The sequence below is a fragment of the Diaphorina citri genome, unplaced genomic scaffold (genome assembly GCF_000475195.1).
Source record: "Diaphorina citri unplaced genomic scaffold, Diaci psyllid genome assembly version 1.1 scaffold520, whole genome shotgun sequence".
NCBI classification, from domain to species: domain Eukaryota; kingdom Metazoa; phylum Arthropoda; class Insecta; order Hemiptera; family Psyllidae; genus Diaphorina; species Diaphorina citri.
The window spans coordinates 106,243-126,206 of NW_007377954.1; the positions used below are offsets into that span (position 1 = coordinate 106,243).

The following is a 19,964-nucleotide window of genomic DNA, read 5'->3' on the forward strand; positions in this document are numbered from 1 at the left end:
GACAGACAGACCGACACCGAAGCGAATACAATAGTCCGTCCACTATACCTTTTATTATTAGTAATAATAAAGGATGCCGCGACATCAGTTGCCTTTTCATGATCCAATCATTATGGTCCGCACGATGCACGCATCGTGTAATCCTGCCGCGACATCAGTTGCCTTTTCATGATCCAACGTATCTAATGAGTCCATAAACGTAATTTTATAGTGTTATGAGTTATGATATTTAAGCCCATCATAAACATAATTATATGTACAATACAAAGGTTTTGTGAAAGAAACTGTATGTAGAACCGGGGGAGTGATTATTTTAATTTTCAATAGTAGGTATTTCTTCAATGGAGTGAGATATGAAATTTTGAACCCATGAAAGCACGCGTAAGTATCCTCTTTCTAAATTCTTAACGTCCTTGTAATATTACTACCTTGTAGGTAAGTAGGCATGTGTGTACCCTACGAGTAGGTAATTGGAATTTCCAATTTGGTTTTATTTGATGTAGGCAGGTCGGGTAACTTTGTAAGTTCAATAAAAGATTGAAAACCAAATTCTCCTCCTCCTTCTTCTTTTCTTTTTCTTCTTTTCTTTTTCTCCTTCTCTTTCTTCTTCTTCTTCTTCTTCTTCTTCTTCTTCTTCTTCTTCTTCTTCTTCTTCTCTTTGTACCCTGTTCCTAATCTCTTTGTGTTTATTCCCTAAAAGTGTCTATAGTTTTCTGGGAACCGAGGTGTTTTTCATAGCAAAACAAATTTGTACCTGTCAAATTGTTATTTTCAAGTGAATGTCAAATTGTTATTTTCGAGTGAAATCTGCCCTACTGAGCAAACTCTGTCGAAAATTTCTGAAAAGAAATTAAAATCTGTCTCCCTAAGGATTATGAGGAAGCTATCACTGGGAGTAATACTAATTATTCTGGGAGAAAGGGAGTGAGAGAGAACGCTACTTATTATTTTGTGAGTTAAACTTGGGTTCAATCTATAAATACCTATCTGTGTGTACCTAACTATAAAATGAACGAACAAAAAATATCTGTAAATGAAATTTTAAGGGCAACGTTGTACATATACCTAGTGATAAATTAGAAGGTACCCATCATGGTTGGATACCGTTATTTGGGGTCCTTGAAAATTTTAAAAATATAAATCTTAATAAACTTCGGAGTTTTGTCATCCTGAGAAACAAACAAAAAAGTGGTTTGTTTATTTTTGCAAAGTCTGTGAAATTACCTACGTACCTAAAATTCTGTTTCAAAGATGTAAGGTCATTCCGAGTTCAACTTTCAAGCTGTACGCATCGTGTAATTTTGCTCTGCTTTTTTCCTTGAATTAATAGTGATTAAAAGTGCTTTTAATATGGGAATAAAGGGAGAACGGGCTCTAGTCTTGATTTTAAATCATGACATGAAAGTAAAATCAAAAAATTCAAATCAAGAATAATAATAAACTGAATATTAAACAAATTAGGTAGGTACATAGGTACTGATTTTCTCTAATACTACGAGCTAAAAAATTCCCGGAGGGACGGACCCTGCTTGTTATTACTATTGTAATAATAAAGGAAGGACGGACTAATAAAGGAAGGACGGACTAAAAAAGGTATAGTGGACGGGCTATTGTATTCGCTTCGGTGTCGTCTGTCTGTCACTCTGTCTGTCTGTTTTAAATCATCAAGGAAAATAGAAAGTAAAAAAAAATAGGTCAATAAAAAAGGCCAACCACTGGCGATTTGCAATCTAGATATTTTGACAGACTGGTCCCTGGAGAAATAAGGGATGAAAAAATATCCTTTCTCTCTCTCTCTCTCTCTCTCTCTCCCTCCCTCTCACGCCTTGTCTATCTCTCCATCTGTCTATTTCTCTATAATATCTATCTAACTTTTCCTATTTTATTTTCATGAATTCAATATTGCTTCCTTTTTTCCCTCGAATTGAAGTTTTCAAATAAGAGTGAAGCTTAGGTAGAGTTAATAATGTTGCAGTCTTGGAGAGACATTGTTTTATTTCCTACTTAACCGACAGGCTTTCTCTCGTTCTCCTCTCTCTCCCTCTCTCTTTCTTTCTCCTCTCTCTCTCTCTCTCTCCCTTACTCTCTCTCTCTCTCTCTTTCTTCTCTCTCTTCATTCCCCTCTCTCTCACTCGCGTACATTTTTTTCCCCTTTAACCATCATTTCGAGAATCCATCATAAAATATTATTACATTACACTCCCTCAGGCGTCGTTCAGTAATTCAGTAACCTTACTCTCTCTCTCTCTCTTTCTTCTCTCTCTTCATTCCCCTCTCTCTCACTCGCGTACATTTTTTCCCCTTTAACCATCATTTCGAGAATCCATCATAAAATATTATTACATTACACTCCCTCAGGCGTCGTTCAGTAATTCAGTAAAATAAATGATTAGTCGTACTCCATGATATCAGAGGGGGGTATATTAATAAGCAATTTTATTAATATTATTAAGGGTATAGGTTTATATTACTGTGTAAAAATATTATATGATTTCGTATAGCCACAACATGATTTTGTAATTTTCCACATGGAGACATCAGTGGCGGAAGTAGAGCTAAAATAATAGAGCTTCTTTTGAAGAGAAAATGTCTGCAAATTTTGGCATTTTCATCTTTGGGATGAGTGTGGTTAAGTTTTCCCTTGTCTGCACCACACATTTACCTGAACTCTGCACCACACAACCTTGTCCATCTCAAGAAGATCGGTAAAACTGGCCCAGGAATTCAATGAAGATGATGGTTGCCTCTGTAACTCTGTGAAGGTCCATAATGATAAAATATAGGTCACTTGAAAATAACTTTTACATTACGGTTTTTTGAAAATGGGTAGGTATTTAGTGTTAAACTATAGCCTGGAAAAGAGAAGAAACACTCACTGTCACTCAAACCTTGAAGTCCTTGTTTCAACACCTGCTGATGAGAATGAACTTAATTGTGTTTGTTAGATTTGTTCTGTTAATTAATTGCCAATTTATTCATTGTCATTTCAAAACGTTTTGGTATCATTAACTTCCCTATGAGAACAAAAGTAGACATTTCTTGGCAGAACAGTAGATAAAACTTATCTACCTACTCTTATAATGAAAAATGACTCATTTGTCTTTGTACCCTATCCCTCATAAATGGACTAAGGTACCCAAAATATTAAATAAGTCTGCATTACAGTGAATTTTCTTGATTGCTCGCAACAAACAAGAGAGCTTTTTTTTATTCCAGCAAAAATGGTGCTGGTACTTAGTGTACGGTTAAAATAATAAACCTACATAAAATAGAAGAAAAATTCCCCTGCAAATAGGTATAAAAAATGTAATGAAAATTAACACATGGTTGAATTATTTTAATACATAACAAACCTGTGAGTAGTACATAGAACTCCGGACAGGAAAATGGGTTTTCCCCCTTGTGAAAGCCCTCTGAAGAAATATCATCGTTCTGTTTGAAACCGACACCGATAGAGATACATATGTAAACAAAATAAAACAAAGGTCAACAACCAGTAAGAGGACTGCATTTTCTGTAAAGTCAACGGGTAAAATTTGCTCTCTAATATTTACATTGTGAGTCGCATTAGGCAAAGGATTATTAATACACCCCCTTGGGGCATCTTTGCATGCTAGAATTATAAATAGTCAATGTATAGATATAAAGAAAATAGATAGCGATTTACTTGAAATGTTTCATTTCCTACAATATGAGAGTATGTAGGTAAATCTTGCCCGAGGTTCTCACAGGAGAAAAGTAAAAGAAGCTATCCTTTTTATTAGGAACAGTTCTAGAGTCTATATTGTACAATTTGAAAACTAATGGCACCTAACTGAAATAATGTAAATATGTATAGTCAACTAATAAGCATGACTATTTTTTATGGGCATTGAACCACTTTTTTTAAACCTAATTTGATTTTGGTTTAAAATACCGAGGAAAATATGGAGAGTAGAAAACTCAAAGCGAGAAAGTTTTAGATAACACTTCAGTCGATCATTTAAGACCGGTTTTAGCGTCACCTGTGTTAAGCTACGCCGAGAACATACCTGCATATTTACACTAATCAAAATCACAACACCGAAGTTATTTTAAGGACATCATTACCTAATAATCACCATTCTAATTTTTTCTGTACTGTCTATTTACCTACCTCGATACGAGTATAAATAAAAGAAATTAACTATGAAAGCTAGTTAGAACTTTAGGTCTTTCGGATGGTATAAAATAACCAGGATTTTCCCTCTTTATTAAGAGGTTTGATAGAGGAAACTGTAACTTCTGAGGTCTTATCGTGCTGAAAGCGAAGAAAGAAGGAAGACAGGATAGGAAAAAGTTAGCCGTTCCGAGAACGAAGGCTGGCATTTTTCCGATATCCTACGTCTCTGACCTTAAATAAAAAAAAGTCCAGTTGTTCAGTTCTGAAAATGGACTCCCACACATTTTCCAAAATTAAAACGGTTTGGATAAAAAAATTCCAAAGTTTTTTTATGAATGTAAAAATTGTTTCAAAGTTCTTTTTATCGGGGAGAAAAATGGTTGATATTTAAAAAATTTCATTTAAGCATAATATAAAGATAAATATAAATAAAAACATGTATAATATTATTATGAGTATAAATAAGCACCTATATTCTATGTAACGTAGGCAATTAGGCATACAAATTTCCCAGAAGTAATTGTATTTTTTTAAGCAACAAATTTTCAAAAAGTTATGAACAAAAGCTGCATCATTCTGGACAATCGTAAAAAAAGTATTTTCAATAGTATTTTTTCAATGGAGTGAGAAAATTTGAACCCATGAAAGCACGCGTAAGTATCCTCTTTCTAAATTCGTAACGTCCTTGTAATATTACTACCTTGTAGGTATGTATGTACCTACGAGTAGGTAATTGAAATTTCCAATATGGTTTTATTTGATGTACCTAGGTCGGGTAACTTTGTAAGTTCAATAAAAGACTGAAAATCAAATTCTCCTCCTCCTTCTTTTCTTTTTCTCCTTCTCTTTCTTCTTCTTCTCCTTCTTCTTTTTCTTCTTCTTTTGCTTCTTCTTTTGTTTCTTCTTCTTCTTCTTCTTCTTCTTCTTCTTCTTCTTCTTCTTCTTCTTCTTCTTCTTCTTCTTCTTCTTCATTGTGAGTCACATTAGGCAAAGGATTATTAATACACCCCCTTGGGGCATCTTTGCATGCTAGAATTATAAATATTCAATGTATAGATATAAAGAAAATAGATAGCGATTCACTTGAAATGTTTCATTTCCTACAATATGAGAGTATGTAGGTAAATCTTGCCCGAGGTTCTCACAGGAGAAAACTAAAAGAAGCTATCCTTTTTATTAGGAACAGTTCTAGAGTCTATATTGTACAATTTGAAAACTAATGGCACCTAACTGAAATAATGTAAACGGGCCCAACTTGTTCAATGATATACGTAATATGTTTACAGTTACCTCGTTAAGTTCAGTGGAATGCGTTTCAAATTTTCTACACACTCATGCATTTATTTAAATCTTTTTTTTTTTTTTTTAATTTTCTTATATGAAAAGGTAGGTAGGTACCTACATTAGGCAATGATAATAATCATGCTAGATGCACTTTTTTTTAATATTTGCCTCAAGGAAGATTTTTTTCCTTCTTTCTTTCCTTCTTTAATTCAAAAAGTTTCCAAGCTTTTTCCTTTCTCAAAGTCTAAATTAGTTTTGCCGGAGTTTTCAATTATGATTGAAGATGGTTTAGGCTTTTCCATTTGTAGATAGTGGAGAGAGGCGGTTAGATTACCCTCCTACTATTTTCTTCATTTTCCTTGTTAAGTAGGTTTAATATTAGAAAACTTGTTTTCTTAGGCCTAGTCCATAGGTATTATGACAATAGCAGCTCAGAAGTTCATGAAGGAATAGTTACTATATCTATAGGTACCTATCTAAAGTATATATGTGAGACAAAGATAAAGTTTAAATATCATTATCAATAAGCGAAGAATACCCCATTTATCTACCTACATAATGTATCTCACAATACCGAGTCCACGAGATTCCAAAATGAAACCTTAAAGAGTATTGTAATCTACATACCTAATTCAATTAACTACCAAAATCTAGTAGGTAGGTAGCTAGGTAGGTAGGTAGGTAGCACTTAAAAATACAAATACAAGAGAATGCTAAAATCAGCTAAGTAAAACAAACTGGAAAGGAAATTAGATTGAGAACGACGAAAGGTTAGTTAACCGTCCCTAATGAGAAACTTTTTATATTTATTTAAATTAAAAAATAAAAACAAAAGGTACTACGGAGTGATGTATAATCTTGAACATACTTTGCCATTAGAACTAAAAGTTACGTAAAGAAAAAAAGAAAGAAAGAAAACAGCAAAATTTTATTATTATCCTCTATATTTACTCCATTATGATTGTCGTCATAACAGTCGTAGAATTGGAACAATATTGACTTCCACGAACAAGTATTAAAGCATGACTTTCTTTAATAATGGAAATACTTGTAGAGGACACTTCAAAGTGAAAGTTCCATAATGAATGCAAAGGAAAGCTGAGCAAAAATAAAACTAGAACACGAAAATAGCATCATTGACTCAATGATGGTCTCTCTCTCTCTCTCTCTCTCTCTCTCTCCCTCTCTCTCTCTCTCTCTTTCTCCAGCATTAGCAATATCAACGCCAAAATGACGAAGAAATAAATTGATCATTATCAGAATTCCCAACTTGGGTTCATCATTGACTCAATGATGGTCTCTCTCTCTCTCTCTCCCTCTCTCTCTCTTTCTCCAGCATTAGCAATATCAACGCCAAATGACGAAGAAATAAATTGATCATTATCAGAATTCCCAATTTGGGTATATACTCAGATGTGTAACTTCTTTTATGCAATTTCCCAACTGAATTCGTATAATAATTATGAATTATGCAATTTCTCCTCTCAGCATTAGCAATATCAACGCCAAAATGACGAAGAAATAAATTGATCATTATCAGAATTCCCAACTTGGGTATATACTCAGATGTGTAACTTCTTTTATGCAATTTCCCAACTGAATTCGTATAATAATTATGAATTGTGCAATTTCTCCTCTACTATGAGAAATTAGGAATAAATTGCCAAAAGCCATAGCCAATAATATTAGGTCATGTGCAAATGAAGAATTTTACCACACCTCAAAGTATGCTGGAATTTTATTTCATACTTTACAGAAGCATAGGGGATAATTTAATCATTGACGCTCTCATTATAATCAGACTCATGGTTTTGACAGATGAATGTATTTTCTACATTAACATACATATTGAAGCTATAGGTAGGCAAGTAATTTTTGCTCTTTGCTGCTTTTTGCTAATTTAAGAGGTAGGTACGGTGCAACTAATAATTGTTTAAATTGGACCGTCAAATTATCAGGTACTTAACTATCAGAGACTTGAATCAAGCAAAGCAAAGAGAGTGGAAGAGGAAGCAGAATTTCCTGTCGACCAAAATACGCAGGGTCAAGAATTGCAATTCCTCTTTTTTTTTGCATAACACTCATCAAGCTCTTTGTATAAAAAGTTCAGTACTGAACATAGCTAGGAGCGATATGTATATTTGTTTATTTGTAGGGGTATGTACAATTTTGACGTAACTTTCAAAAGTCTGATGTTATAACAAAATTAAATTTATACCCTCCACACCACCCCCCCCCCCCCCCCCCCCCCCCGGAATTAGATAACTATTACAGTTTAGCTCACGAAGAGAGAGAGAGAGGTTTATTTATAGCAAAAAGAGGTGCTCTCTAGTAGGTAGCAATACCTACTTCTGGTTCAAGCGGCACTGTCGGCGTGTCGGCACAGGATAATTGCAGGATAGTCCGCGATTTGTAAAAGGAACAGTCATCCCTTTAGACTATTTGACCGTAACATTGATATAATGAACCTTTTTGACAGGAATAAATCGTGGACTTTAAAAAAAGCTTGAAAAAGTTAAGACAAAAGGATTTAAACTGATGACGTAATAGAAAGGATATTTAAAAATAGAAAAGATAAACGAACGATCAAGGAAGAAGGAGAAGCCAAGTTGATAAGAAAATGACAACAGATGAATGAGATGGTTCATTTTTAAAAGAGTTTTTTTATGGGAAAAACGCCAAATAAAAGAATAAAATCTGTGACATGCTAAAACCTAATAAATATGTAGTGAGTTATCTTGAAAAATTATGGGAAAAACGCCAAATAAAAGAATAAAATCTGTGACATGCTAAAACCTAATAAATATGTAGTGAGTTATCTTGAAAAATACGTCTATAAATAATCACACAATCATTGATGCCTCAGAAAGAATCATGGATGAACGTTTACCCTAAAAACGTCCCTAGTATGTACATATTTCCTAAAATACACCTATAAATACTTACCTACCCAGGAATTCACTTTGCTGAAAGTTTCCAATAATTCGATAAAATATTTAATCTTCTCCTCTCAAGATACCTACCTATTCACCCTAATCGGCTCTGGTATTTTGACAATTTTCAAACTCAAATCTGTCTTCCATGGAACCTCTACCCCCCCACTTTCCCTTTCAATTTTGAACTCATTGTGATGAGAGATATAACTTCTCGTAGCTTTTTTAGCCCGTCCTTCCTTTATTATTACGATAGAAATAAAAAAAAAAAGGTATAGTGGACGGGCTATTGTATTCGCTTCGGTGTCGTCTGTCTGTCACTCCTGTCTGTCTCTTGAAAAATACGTCTATAAATAATCACACAATCATTGATGCCTCAGAAAGAATCATGGATGAACGTTTACCCTAAAAACGTCCCTAGTATGTACATATTTCCTAAAATACACCTATAAATACTTACCTACCCAGGAATTCACTTTGCTGAAAGTTTCCAATAATTCGATAAAATATTTAATCTTCTCCTCTCAAGATACCTACCTATTCACCCTAATCGGCTCTGGTATTTTGACAATTTTCAAACTCAAATCTGTCTTCCATGGAACCTCTACCCCCCCACTTTCCCTTTCAATTTTGAACTCATTGTGATGAGAGATATAACTTCTCGTAGCTTTTTTAGCCCGTCCTTCCTTTATTATTACTTTCCCTTTCAATTTTGAACTCATTGTGATGAGAGATATAACTTCTCGTAGCTTTTTTAGCCCGTCCTTCCTTTATTATTACGATAGAAATAAAAAAAGGTATACCTAGTGGACGGACTATTGTATTCGCTTCGGTGTCGTCTGTCACTCTGTCTGTCCCCAACCCCATAGAAGGACTTATCCAAACCTGGTCGACCTATATATCAAATTAAAGGTCTTTTTACCAGGAACACGAAAGTGGTGCAAATTTTGTCCAGAGAACCATAAAGCCAAAAAACCAAAAAACTGGTTTTTGTGGGATTTTTTTTCACATTTTCTCACACAAATGAGCTCTGATCTTGAAATTTGTCGCGACGACCTATGAACTCAAAGCGAGAGAACTTTGGGGGATGGGTGACTTAAACATTATATTGGGAATAAAGGGAGAACGAGCTCTAATCTTGATTTTAAATCATTACATGAAAGTAAAATCAAAAAATCAAATCAAGAATAATAATAAACTGAATTTTAAACAAATTAGGTAGGTAGGTACAAGGTACATAGACTACATAGGTATCTACTGATTTTCTCTAATCATGATCGAATAAACTACGGGCTAAAAAATTACCGGAGGGACGGGCCCAGCTTGTTTAATTCCAAACTTCAAGAAGGTATAACTACTTTGCTGCAAAATGTCCGAGGGGATGGGTACCTACCTATCTGCTGACTTTCTCAAGTTTTCCATTATAATGATTAGAAGATTGCAAACTTTTCCCACCAATCTTGTTGAATTGAGAGATTTATACATTGTATATAAATAAGTACGTAGATTTGGTAGTTTGACAATGTTTCCAAATACATGGCGACTATATGGCAGGGACTAGAAAGTCTAGACAACTTCTTTCAAGATAAGTTCTGCATGATTTGTATTCCTGTAAAGTTTGAACTCGTGTGGATACTTGTCGGAAATTAATGATCATTTTCCAATCTTGCACAGCTTCAGAATAGAAAAAAGCAAGCTCAACAGAATGAATTCAAGTTGAACGAACCCAATCAATTTTTCACCGTCAATATTCTCTTGAGAAAGGTCAGGTCATTTTGTATTTCTAATTTTCTATAGAAACTTTTCCAATAGAATTCTCAATTGTTCTGGTCTGGTAGGTACTTTGTATTATTTTTGTCACATTTTAGTCATGAAAAGCAAAAAATATAGTCAGGGAAAGCAAAAAATAGAGCTTTTACCCATCACTTTGTGTTGAATTTAAATGAGTAATTATGTACGAATTATGAATCTAAATTCCCTTTAGCAGTATAGATTGGGTGTCCCTGAAGTAGAAATTTTAAAAGCAATTGAAATATTCTCTCTGTAACGAAGACTGCCAAAAAAACGGTTCAATAAAAATATGTAGGAGGCAGTCAGGAAATAAGAAAAGGAAAGTAGAAGCACTTGAAATGGTCTGGAAATAAAATATAGGAGAAAAGGGAAACTTATAAACTTATAATAGTCCCTCCCTCTGCTTCCATTTGAAAAACATGTGACGTCACACTCATTTACGATGAAAGCGGCAATTATGAAAACGTAGTCCCTCCCTCTGCTTCCATTTGAAAAACATGTGACGTCACACTCATTTACGATGAAAGCGGCAATTATGAAAACGCTTTCCACTCCAGCCTCTCTCCAGCCCGATATGACGTAATCAAAAGAATTATTTTGATAGCTCAAGCGAAAAGCTGTTTTTTTAAGCTTTTTATGACAAAAAAGTTAAATAGGCAGCACCGAATTCATGGATTCCTATTAGATTGTTGAGTCCTCGGATTACAGTTTCATAATCTTCAGAATAATAATGAAAAACACAAAAAATCTTAGTCTTGGTTTTGAATCATTACATGAAAGTAAAATCGAAAAATCAAATCAAGAATAATAATAACCTGAATATTAAACAAATTAGGTAGGCACATAGGTACTGATTTTCTTTAATCACGATCGAATAAACTACGGGCTAAAAAATTCCCGGAGCGGAGTAATACTAATTATTCTGGGAGAGTGAGAGAGAACGCTACTTATTATTTTGTGAGTTAAACTTGGGTTCAATCTATAAATACCTATCTGTGTGTACCTAACTACCTATAAAATGAACGAACAAAAAATATCTGTAAATGAAATTTTAAGGGCAACGTTGTACATATACCTAGTTACCTAGTGATAAATTAGAAGGTACCCATCATGGTTGGATACCGTTTTTTGGGGTCCTTGAAAATTTTAAAAATATAAATCTTAATAAACTTCGGAGTTTTGTCATCCTAAGAAACAAACAAAAAAGTGGTTTGTTTATTTTTGCAAAGTCTGTGAAATTACCTACGTATCTAAAATTCTGTTTCAAAGATGTAAGGTGGGGGAAGATAATTATTATCTCATTAATCATAAATGAAAACCCACTCTCCTGTTGGGTGTGGAAAGAGAGTTGCACTGGTTTGCATCTCCCTCTTATTTCCTGGACATTCTGTTTATTTTCCCATCGGCTTGAGCTTATGATAATTCATTAATCTGTTAATGATGTTCAACCGGCCTGGCTGTGATAGACGATCGAGATTGTTTAGCTGACCTGTCCTAAAGAAGTAAATATTATTAGGTAGGTAATTTGTATACATAATCAGCTATTACGTTTAGAAAAGTCCCTAATACAGTCGTCACGTCACTGGAGCTTTTAATCCTCACAGAGATTTCAGCAAATCCCAGAAAGGTTTTTAGTCCTCTCCTGGGTCATTTTGTATTTTTAAAACGTTTTCAGATATTCAGAGTCTTTTTGGGCTCATTAGTTAACATTTTACTTATTACCTGATTAATTAGGTGGCATTGTGGCATTTAGTTGTCATATATTGTACCACATTAGTTATCATTTTACTTATTAGTTATCATACCTGTATTACTCATTAGAGTCATTAGCTATTTTGTGTCATTTGCTATTTTTGTGCTCATTACATTGCCTTGGTAATTAGTTGAAAGGATTTTTATGTTCAGTGTCTCTTTTTGTCTATCAAGCCATACCTACATAATCCCTTTTAAGCCAAAATAGCGCAAATAGTTTAGATAGAAAAAAAAGTTGGAAAAATAGAACATTAGGTAGGTAATTTGTATACATAATCAGCTATTACGTTTAGAAAAGTCCCTAATACAGTCCTCACGTCACTGGAGCTTTTAATCCTCACAGAGATTTCAGCAAATCCCAGAAAGGTTTTTAGTCCTCTCCTGGGTCATTTTGTATTTTGTTTGGAGTAATTATGCTCGTGTATACGATGGACGGGAGAGTTTTATGTTTCAGTCCATTTTATTTTGCCTAAAGCTCACTTTCATTTTCAAAATTATTTAATGTAGGATGTAGGTAGGTGTGTACCTACTTTCATACTTCCTAATAATTTTCACTTTTCCTGTAGTAAATCATACGTAATATGGTATGTATTACATATTGAATGTACCTACGTAAAGCTAGGTATACATGAATTATGAATACTATAAGTAAATGCTGAAACCTAACCCAGCTAATTGACCCCTTATGATCATCACCCGTGCAGAATGCATATTATCTAGTTACCTACATATTTTTATTACATATTGAATGTACCTACGTAAAGCTAGGTATACATGAATTATGAATACTATAAGTAAATGCTGAAACCTAACCCAGCTAATTTAGGTGTGTACCTACTTTCATACTTCCTAATAATTTTCACTTTTCCCAGTAGTAAATCATACGTAATATGGTATGTAGGTATTACATATTGAATGTACCTACGTAAAGCTAGGTATACATGAATTATGAATACTAGAAGTAAATGCTGAAACCTAACCCAGCTAATTGACCCCTTATGATCATCACCCGTGCAGAATGCATATTATCTAGTTACCTACATATTTATGGAGATACTAGACATGACTTTTTAGCCCGTCCTTCCTTTATTATTACGATAGTAATAAAAAAAAGGGGACGGGCTATTGTATTCGCTTCGGTGTCGTCTGTCGGTCGGTCTGTCCCCATAGAAGGACTTATCCAAACCTGGTCGACCTATACATATATCAACCCTTTATTTTTACGATAGTAATAAAAAAAAGGGACGGGCTATTGTATTCGCTTCGGTGTCGTCTGTCGGTCGGTCTTTTCCCCATAGAAGGACTTATCCAAACCTGGTCAACCTATATATCAAATTAAAGGTCTTTTTACCAGGATCACGAAAATGGTGGTGCAAACCAAAAACTGATTTTTGGGGGATTTTTTTCACATCTTCTCACACAAATGAGCTCTGATCTTGAAATTTGTCGCGACGACCTATAAACCCAAAGCGAGAAAGTTGTTATCTAAAACTTCAGTCGTTAATTTAAGACCGGTTTTAGCGTCACCTATGTTAAGCTACGCCGAGCAAGGCCAATAAATGGATGGGTGACTTGAACCTTATATTGGGAATAAAGGGAGAACGGGCTCTAGTCTTGATTTTAAATCATTACATGAAAGTAAAATCAAAAAATCAAATCAAGAATAATAATAAACTGAATTTAAACAAATTAGGTAGGTACAGAGGTACTGATTTTCTTTAATCACGATCGAATAAACTACGGGCTAAAAAATTCCCGGAGGGACGGACCCAGCTTGTTTCTCTGTTGAGTTAAAAAAAAAAAAAATGTAAATGCAGTTTCTTTGTGTTATTATGTCACAACTTTGGTACTCACTGCAGCATTGTAGGATTTTCCCAATATCTAATAATCCTAAAATCACATGTTAACCTACCATGGCACCGGTCGCTATGCGCATTTATATGTCATAGCTACTCATTTTCCTCACGAGGCTGAGTGGGCCCCGCAACAGCCAGCACAAAAAATCATGGGTTCAATAAATTTTAAAACCCTTATTTTTTGCGATGTATTATTGACCAAATCCGGAATTCTGGAATGGAAAAACTGACATCGACTACTAATTTATCAATGGACTTGCATGACAAAAAATCATGGGTTCAATAAATTTTAAAACCATTATTTTTTGCGATGTATTATTGACCAAATCCGGAATTCTGGAATGGAAAAATTGACATCGACTACTAATTTATCAATGGACTTGCATATTGTGTACATAGGTACCATTATTTGACTCACATAAACTTTAACTAGGCACAATGGACTGAAGCCAAATGGACTCATCATGTGCATGACCCTTTATGAAAGAGTATAGAACTTATGCTAACAGCCTCTAAAGACAAAAAAATAAACCAACCATTTCAAAGAGCAAGAGAATACATAGTTGTGCTCTAGTTTCTACAAAATCAAAGTGTCCATACGTTTCCATCCTGCAATTCCTGCACCTATTATACTCTTCACTTTGCAGATACATTCTCACATTGAGAGGGTTACAAATTAATTGACTGCTACAAATGCTTACTTATAGGTACTGCATATAATCTACTTACTTTTATCTCGTTTGCTAGGAAAAAGGCTCCTTTTTTAATACCCCTATACATATTGCATTTATTTTGTCCTTGATTTTTTATAATCCAATGAAAATTGTTTACGTAGATCTGTATTTGACTGCGCCACTTTTTCGCAGAATGTTTTAATTTCAGTCTGAAAGCTGCATGATGAACACGTGTGAGGAAAACAACAAAAGTACCTATGTAATTAATAGTGTACCTATTTATTTGTATACTGTATGGGTAGGTACCTTTAACTATAGTAAATATCATGGAATTTTGACAATGAGGGAAAATTTAGTACAAAGGGAAACGTCCGTCGCACGCCAAATAATAAATTCCCTGATATTATGTTGTTTTCATTATGTGTTATGTGAGGGATGGAAAGAAAAATCCAATAAACGTGGGGAAGACAAGGAAAATGGGAAAGTGAGTGATGAATAAGGGAAAACCCATAAGTCTCAAAAGAAAATTAACGTGATAAAACAAATGGGCATCCCATTTGAAATAAATGTTGACCCTTTGATTCATATTGTCCGTGATCAGATTTCTCTCTAATCTCCTTTTTCCTTTTTCTGTCCTCTATAATATCCTTATTCCCTTCCCTATTCTTTCTCTCTTCTTTCTTTCTTTCTTTCTTTCTTTATTTCTCTCTTTCTCTCCTCTCTCCTCTCTGTCTCTCGTTTTTCTCTTGAATTTCCTCGATCTTTGTTTTCTCCATTGACGTTTTCATTATTTTGGACCCTTGCAATATGTTGACACAATATTGACAGAGTATGTTTTTCTTTGCCTTTTTAGCCCGTCCTTCCTTTATTATTACAATACCTAGTAACAAGCTGGGCCGTCCCTCCGGGATTTTTTTTTTTATTATTATTAAAGACTTGCCATGATTTCAGTCCGGCCACCGATTGGACTGCGTCCACTTCAGATTTCGCTATGCACAATGAGTTTTGGATTGGCTTCAGAGTCCATTTGGACGTGTATGGGCACCTTTAGTTCCTTTGACAATCCCCGATTTAGAAGAAAAGTTAAAAATTGAATTTATTCATGAGGAAGAAAAGACAGAAAGAAAAGAACGTAAACGAGATAAACAGCAGGGGGCGAGTAGAGCGCAATAAAAGAAAATGTAAAGAGAATACAAAAAAGGTAATTTGTGCCTTTTAATTTTGTGTAAAAGAGAAAAAGATGCGAGAGGGAAAGGGACAGGAGAAGGGAGAGAAAGGAAATAGTGTGAAAACAGGGTGTGGAAAATTGACAAAGGCAATAACAAGGTATAGTGTCAATTTTATCAAGGCCCCCTTTCCCTCTTCTTTCTCCCTTTGTTACCTTCTTTATTTTTTCCTTTTTTCCAGCTGTGTCAATTTTATCAAGGCCCCCTTTCCCTCTTTTTCTTTCTCCCTTTGTTACCTTCTTTATTTTTTCCTTCTTTTTTCCAGCTCAATGACGTAATAGGTACCTTATACCTAGGTACAATACCTATTTCCATATCTATTTTAATTTAGACCAAAATATCTCTCTATTCCTCATTTCCTCCACCTACAAGTATACACTGCTTAATCCTCCACCTACAATTTTCCAGCTCAATGACGTAATAGGTACCTTATACCTAGGTACAATACCTATTTTCATATCTATTTTAATTTAGACCAAAATATCTCTCTATTCCTCATTTCCTCCACCTACAAGTATACACTGCTTAATCCTCCACCTACAACGATAGGTAGGTACGTCTATTCTTGATGTCAGTTCCTCTGTCAATACATTATTCTCTCTGCCTTTTCCCGCCTACGCCTACGGCTATAAAGTTCTTCTGTTTGACACAATGTTTGTTGGCAATAGTTCAATGTTTTGATTAATCTTTTAATACGTTGGTAAAAGCTCATTTTGCAATATTATTGAACGTTTCCTCCTAATTTTCGCCCAAGCTTTCTTACAATTCTTACTTCTGACTTTTTGATAGCTAACTTCTTCTTGCTGCCGGCTTTAGGCCGCCCAAGCGACTTTTCTAGCAGATCCTAGTCAGTTGGTGACAGCCTCCATTGTTGTCTATAATTTAGTCATAAAGACGCCTCTGTCTATTTTGCAATCTACAACTCTTTGAATCAAATAAAACAAATCAGACTGACCCTTACCCTGTATGTAGTGTAGATTTCTATTTGAAAACTTTGTTTTTATATCTGTAAAACTCTAGTTTAAATTACGGTAAATCACATTCCATTTTGTTCTAGATCCCCTTCTCTCTCTCCCATTTGTATTCTAAAGGAACCTATGGTAGGTACTTAGTTTGTATTACTTTCACGAAAAGCTCCCTTTAATTACGAACAACTAGGGTATTTAAAAAAGGAACAATACTGAAGACTATAGAATTCTAGGTATTTTGCAGTCGCGCCAATTACCTGCAATGCTCTATATTCTAATTTAGGCTTTTACTTCTATATAAATATGAATAAAATTTTACTTCTATTTAAAGGTACTTTGCTTCGAAAATTAGAATCATTATATTTTTAGTTTCTGTGTATCTCTTGAACTTGTTTTCCCCCTCATTTCAAGAGAAAATAATACCTATTCACAAATCAATGCACAATGGTCGTAAGAGAAAATTTCCCTTTGTTTCAAGGCAAATACCAAAACACCTTAATTAATAAAAAGATTTCGTCACTTCAAATCCCCGTACAATATGTCCAATAAGATGTGATGTTTAACCCTATTCTCGGAATTTACTCGAAGTCTTTAGGGTCAGGGAATTAGTTAAAAGCTTAAGCTTATCTAGAGCACATGGCTATTCGAGGAAACAAAGTTCTAAGCTATAACACATCTCTTCCTCATAAACTTATTGTCCTGTCATTTCCTGAACTACAATATGTCCAATAGGATGTGATGTTTAACCCTATTCTCGGAATTTACTCGAAGTCTTTAGGGTCAGGGAATTAGTTAAAAGCTTAAGCTTTTCTACAGCACGTGGCTATTCGAGGAAACAAAGTTCTAAACTATAACACATCTCTTCCTCATAAACTCATTCTCCTGTCATTTCCTGAAACACTTGAATTTCCTCAAATCAAATTGTGCTGATTTGCAGAATTTCCTCACTTTTAGTTTATTTGTGAGCGTCATTGTCATCTAGCTATCTACTTCCTGGGAGAAAATTTCTGCTGAGATCACCAAAGCCTGTTTGTCAAGTAGGTAGCATTTTCAACGAGAAAACAAAAAAAAAAAAAACAAAAAAAAAAAAAAAAAAAAAAAAAAAAAAAAAAAAAAAAAAAATTTAAACATTTTGATGTAAATTGGAGCTACGAGTAGATAATGGAAGTAATACCTATTATTAGATTGAAAATAAATATAATAATATTATTTCAAATGGAAGTAATATATCATAATAAGGATTGATATAATAATTGGCAGGGTACCTATACAATATCGATCGCTACAACCCTCGTTCCCTTTTTCAGTACAAAGGACAGCCAACCCGCTCGTTCGACATAAATACAAAATCTCTTCTATCCAAAGCTTAGGTAGGCTTATATTTTATACATATACCAGCCGAAATCCGTCGCTTCGCTCCGGATTTCTGCTAGTAAATCCTTAAGGCATGGCCGTTCATTTCACTCATCCATTTAATGATCTTGCTCGGTGTAGCTTAACAAAAACGAACCGGAAAACAGCCTATAACCTTCACGAGAGTGCAAGTGCAAGCAATAAGTTGACAAAGTTTCATAGCAATCGGATGAGCGGTTTGACCAGGCATAAAGTTCGAACAAACACACACACAAACATTCATTTTTATATATGAGATTCCTCCTCATATACCTACCCAGGCTCAAGGTATAAAATACAGAGGGGAATAAGAAAAGGTGAATGGATGAATTTAAGTAATATCACCTAAGCTCGAAGAATAGTGGATGAATACAATTAAATTTTGTCATAAATTAGCATGTTTATATTTATGCTTAGGTATGAACATATAATATGTGTTGTGTATAATTTAAAAGCCCCTTGTGGGTAGAAATATTGCTTGAAATTGATGATATAGGTAGCAATATGTTCCTCAACGGGGAAAGGAGACTAAAATGAAATCAGGAATAGCTTTGAGACATAACTTCTCTTAGGAATGTTTTGACAGCTAAAATAGGTACCTACATTACATTTCCTGAATGTGAAAATTTATTCAGGGTGGTTCTATGAGAAAATTACACTATACCTATGTCTAATGTGTTGTAAGTAGATGAGATAGGTACAATAAACTCATCATTGGAGAGAGAGAAAAAAATCTTTCTTTTCTTTCTCCTAAGAGAGAAGAATCTTCGATTTGGGGACGTTGAGACCTCAGCAGTTAAAAACATTAAAATAATTTAAAAAATGATCTTTTCTTCTTGATTTCAGAGTTAACAGCGATGAATTACCACGAAGAAGATTGGCTCGATGGAAATTTCAGCGCTGATGGCAACGCAAGTGTGTTTGCATACCCTCCTAAGCGGGATGCTCTGTACATTGTCATCCCAATGACTGCCCTATACTCGCTAATCCTATTCACGGGGTTGATAGGCAATGTAGTCACCTGTATAGTGATTGCCCGGAACAAACACATGCACAATGCTACTAACTATTATCTGTTCAGCTTGGCCGTGTCGGATTTACTTCTGTTGGTGACAGGACTGCCTGTTGAGATCTACTATATTTGGTCCAGGTAAGTGGAGATCTCCAGAACAGGTGTAAAGATGTGTCCACACATAGTCGACGCCGTCGATCAACGAGGTGAAGAGGTGAATCTATGTTGTCAAGGCAGGGAACGATTTCAGTCAAGCGACATTATTATGTAGATAGACGATCGATCTACGTGTGGACACAGCTTAAGATGTGCTACCTCAAACACTGCCTAGGAAATTTGGTTGTTATGTGCCTGGCTACGACAGTTCTAAAAGTGGTCTATTTTATTCGAGGAGTTCAAGGTACCTTTTTTGACTAAAAACTTTTGAATACCTATATTACGTATTAATTTTTCTACCTAGTACCTATGTAGGTACCTATAATCTTAATTTCATTATCTCCAGTTGAGTTGGAAAAGTATTAAAGTACCTACCTTATTATCTCATTACAGTCATCACTCCTAAAGATTCATGGAATACCTAATGTAATGATAAATCAGATCCGAAATTCCCGGATTTCTCGACGTGTCCACACATAGTCGACGCCGTCGATCAACGAGGTGAAGAGGTGAATCTATGTTGTCAAGGCAGGGAACGATTTCAGTCAAGCGACATAGATCGACGATCGATCTACGTGTGGACACAGCTTAAAATGTTTGGTTGTGCTACCTCAAACACTGCCTAGGAAATTTGGTTGTTATGTGCCTGGCTACATTAATTTTTCTACCTAGTACCTATGTAGGTACCTATAATCTTGATTTCATTATCTCCAGTTGAGTTGGAAAAGTATTAAAGTATTACTACCTTATCTCATTACAGTCATCACTCCTAAAGATTC

At 34.7% G+C, this 19,964-nt stretch overlaps 1 protein-coding gene across 7 annotated transcripts in view; it reads left to right on the forward strand.

Moving 5' to 3' along the window:
• Nucleotides 1–19,964, forward strand: part of LOC103509688 (pyrokinin-1 receptor-like) — a 68,448-nt gene that overhangs the window by 26,329 nt on the left and 22,155 nt on the right. For 3 of the 7 annotated variants that reach the window (XM_026823977.1, XM_026823984.1, XM_026823979.1), the window contains exons 2-3: nucleotides 4,677–4,794; nucleotides 18,864–19,167. In XM_026823977.1, the coding sequence (XP_026679778.1) occupies nucleotides 18,875–19,167 (293 nt within the window). In that variant the 5' untranslated portion in view covers nucleotides 4,677–4,794; nucleotides 18,864–18,874. Of the gene's footprint in view, nucleotides 1–353; nucleotides 382–4,440; nucleotides 4,795–18,863; nucleotides 19,168–19,964 lie in introns of those variants that run through there. The other 4 variants (XM_026823982.1, XM_026823981.1, XM_026823983.1 and 1 more) reach the window with 3 other exon arrangements.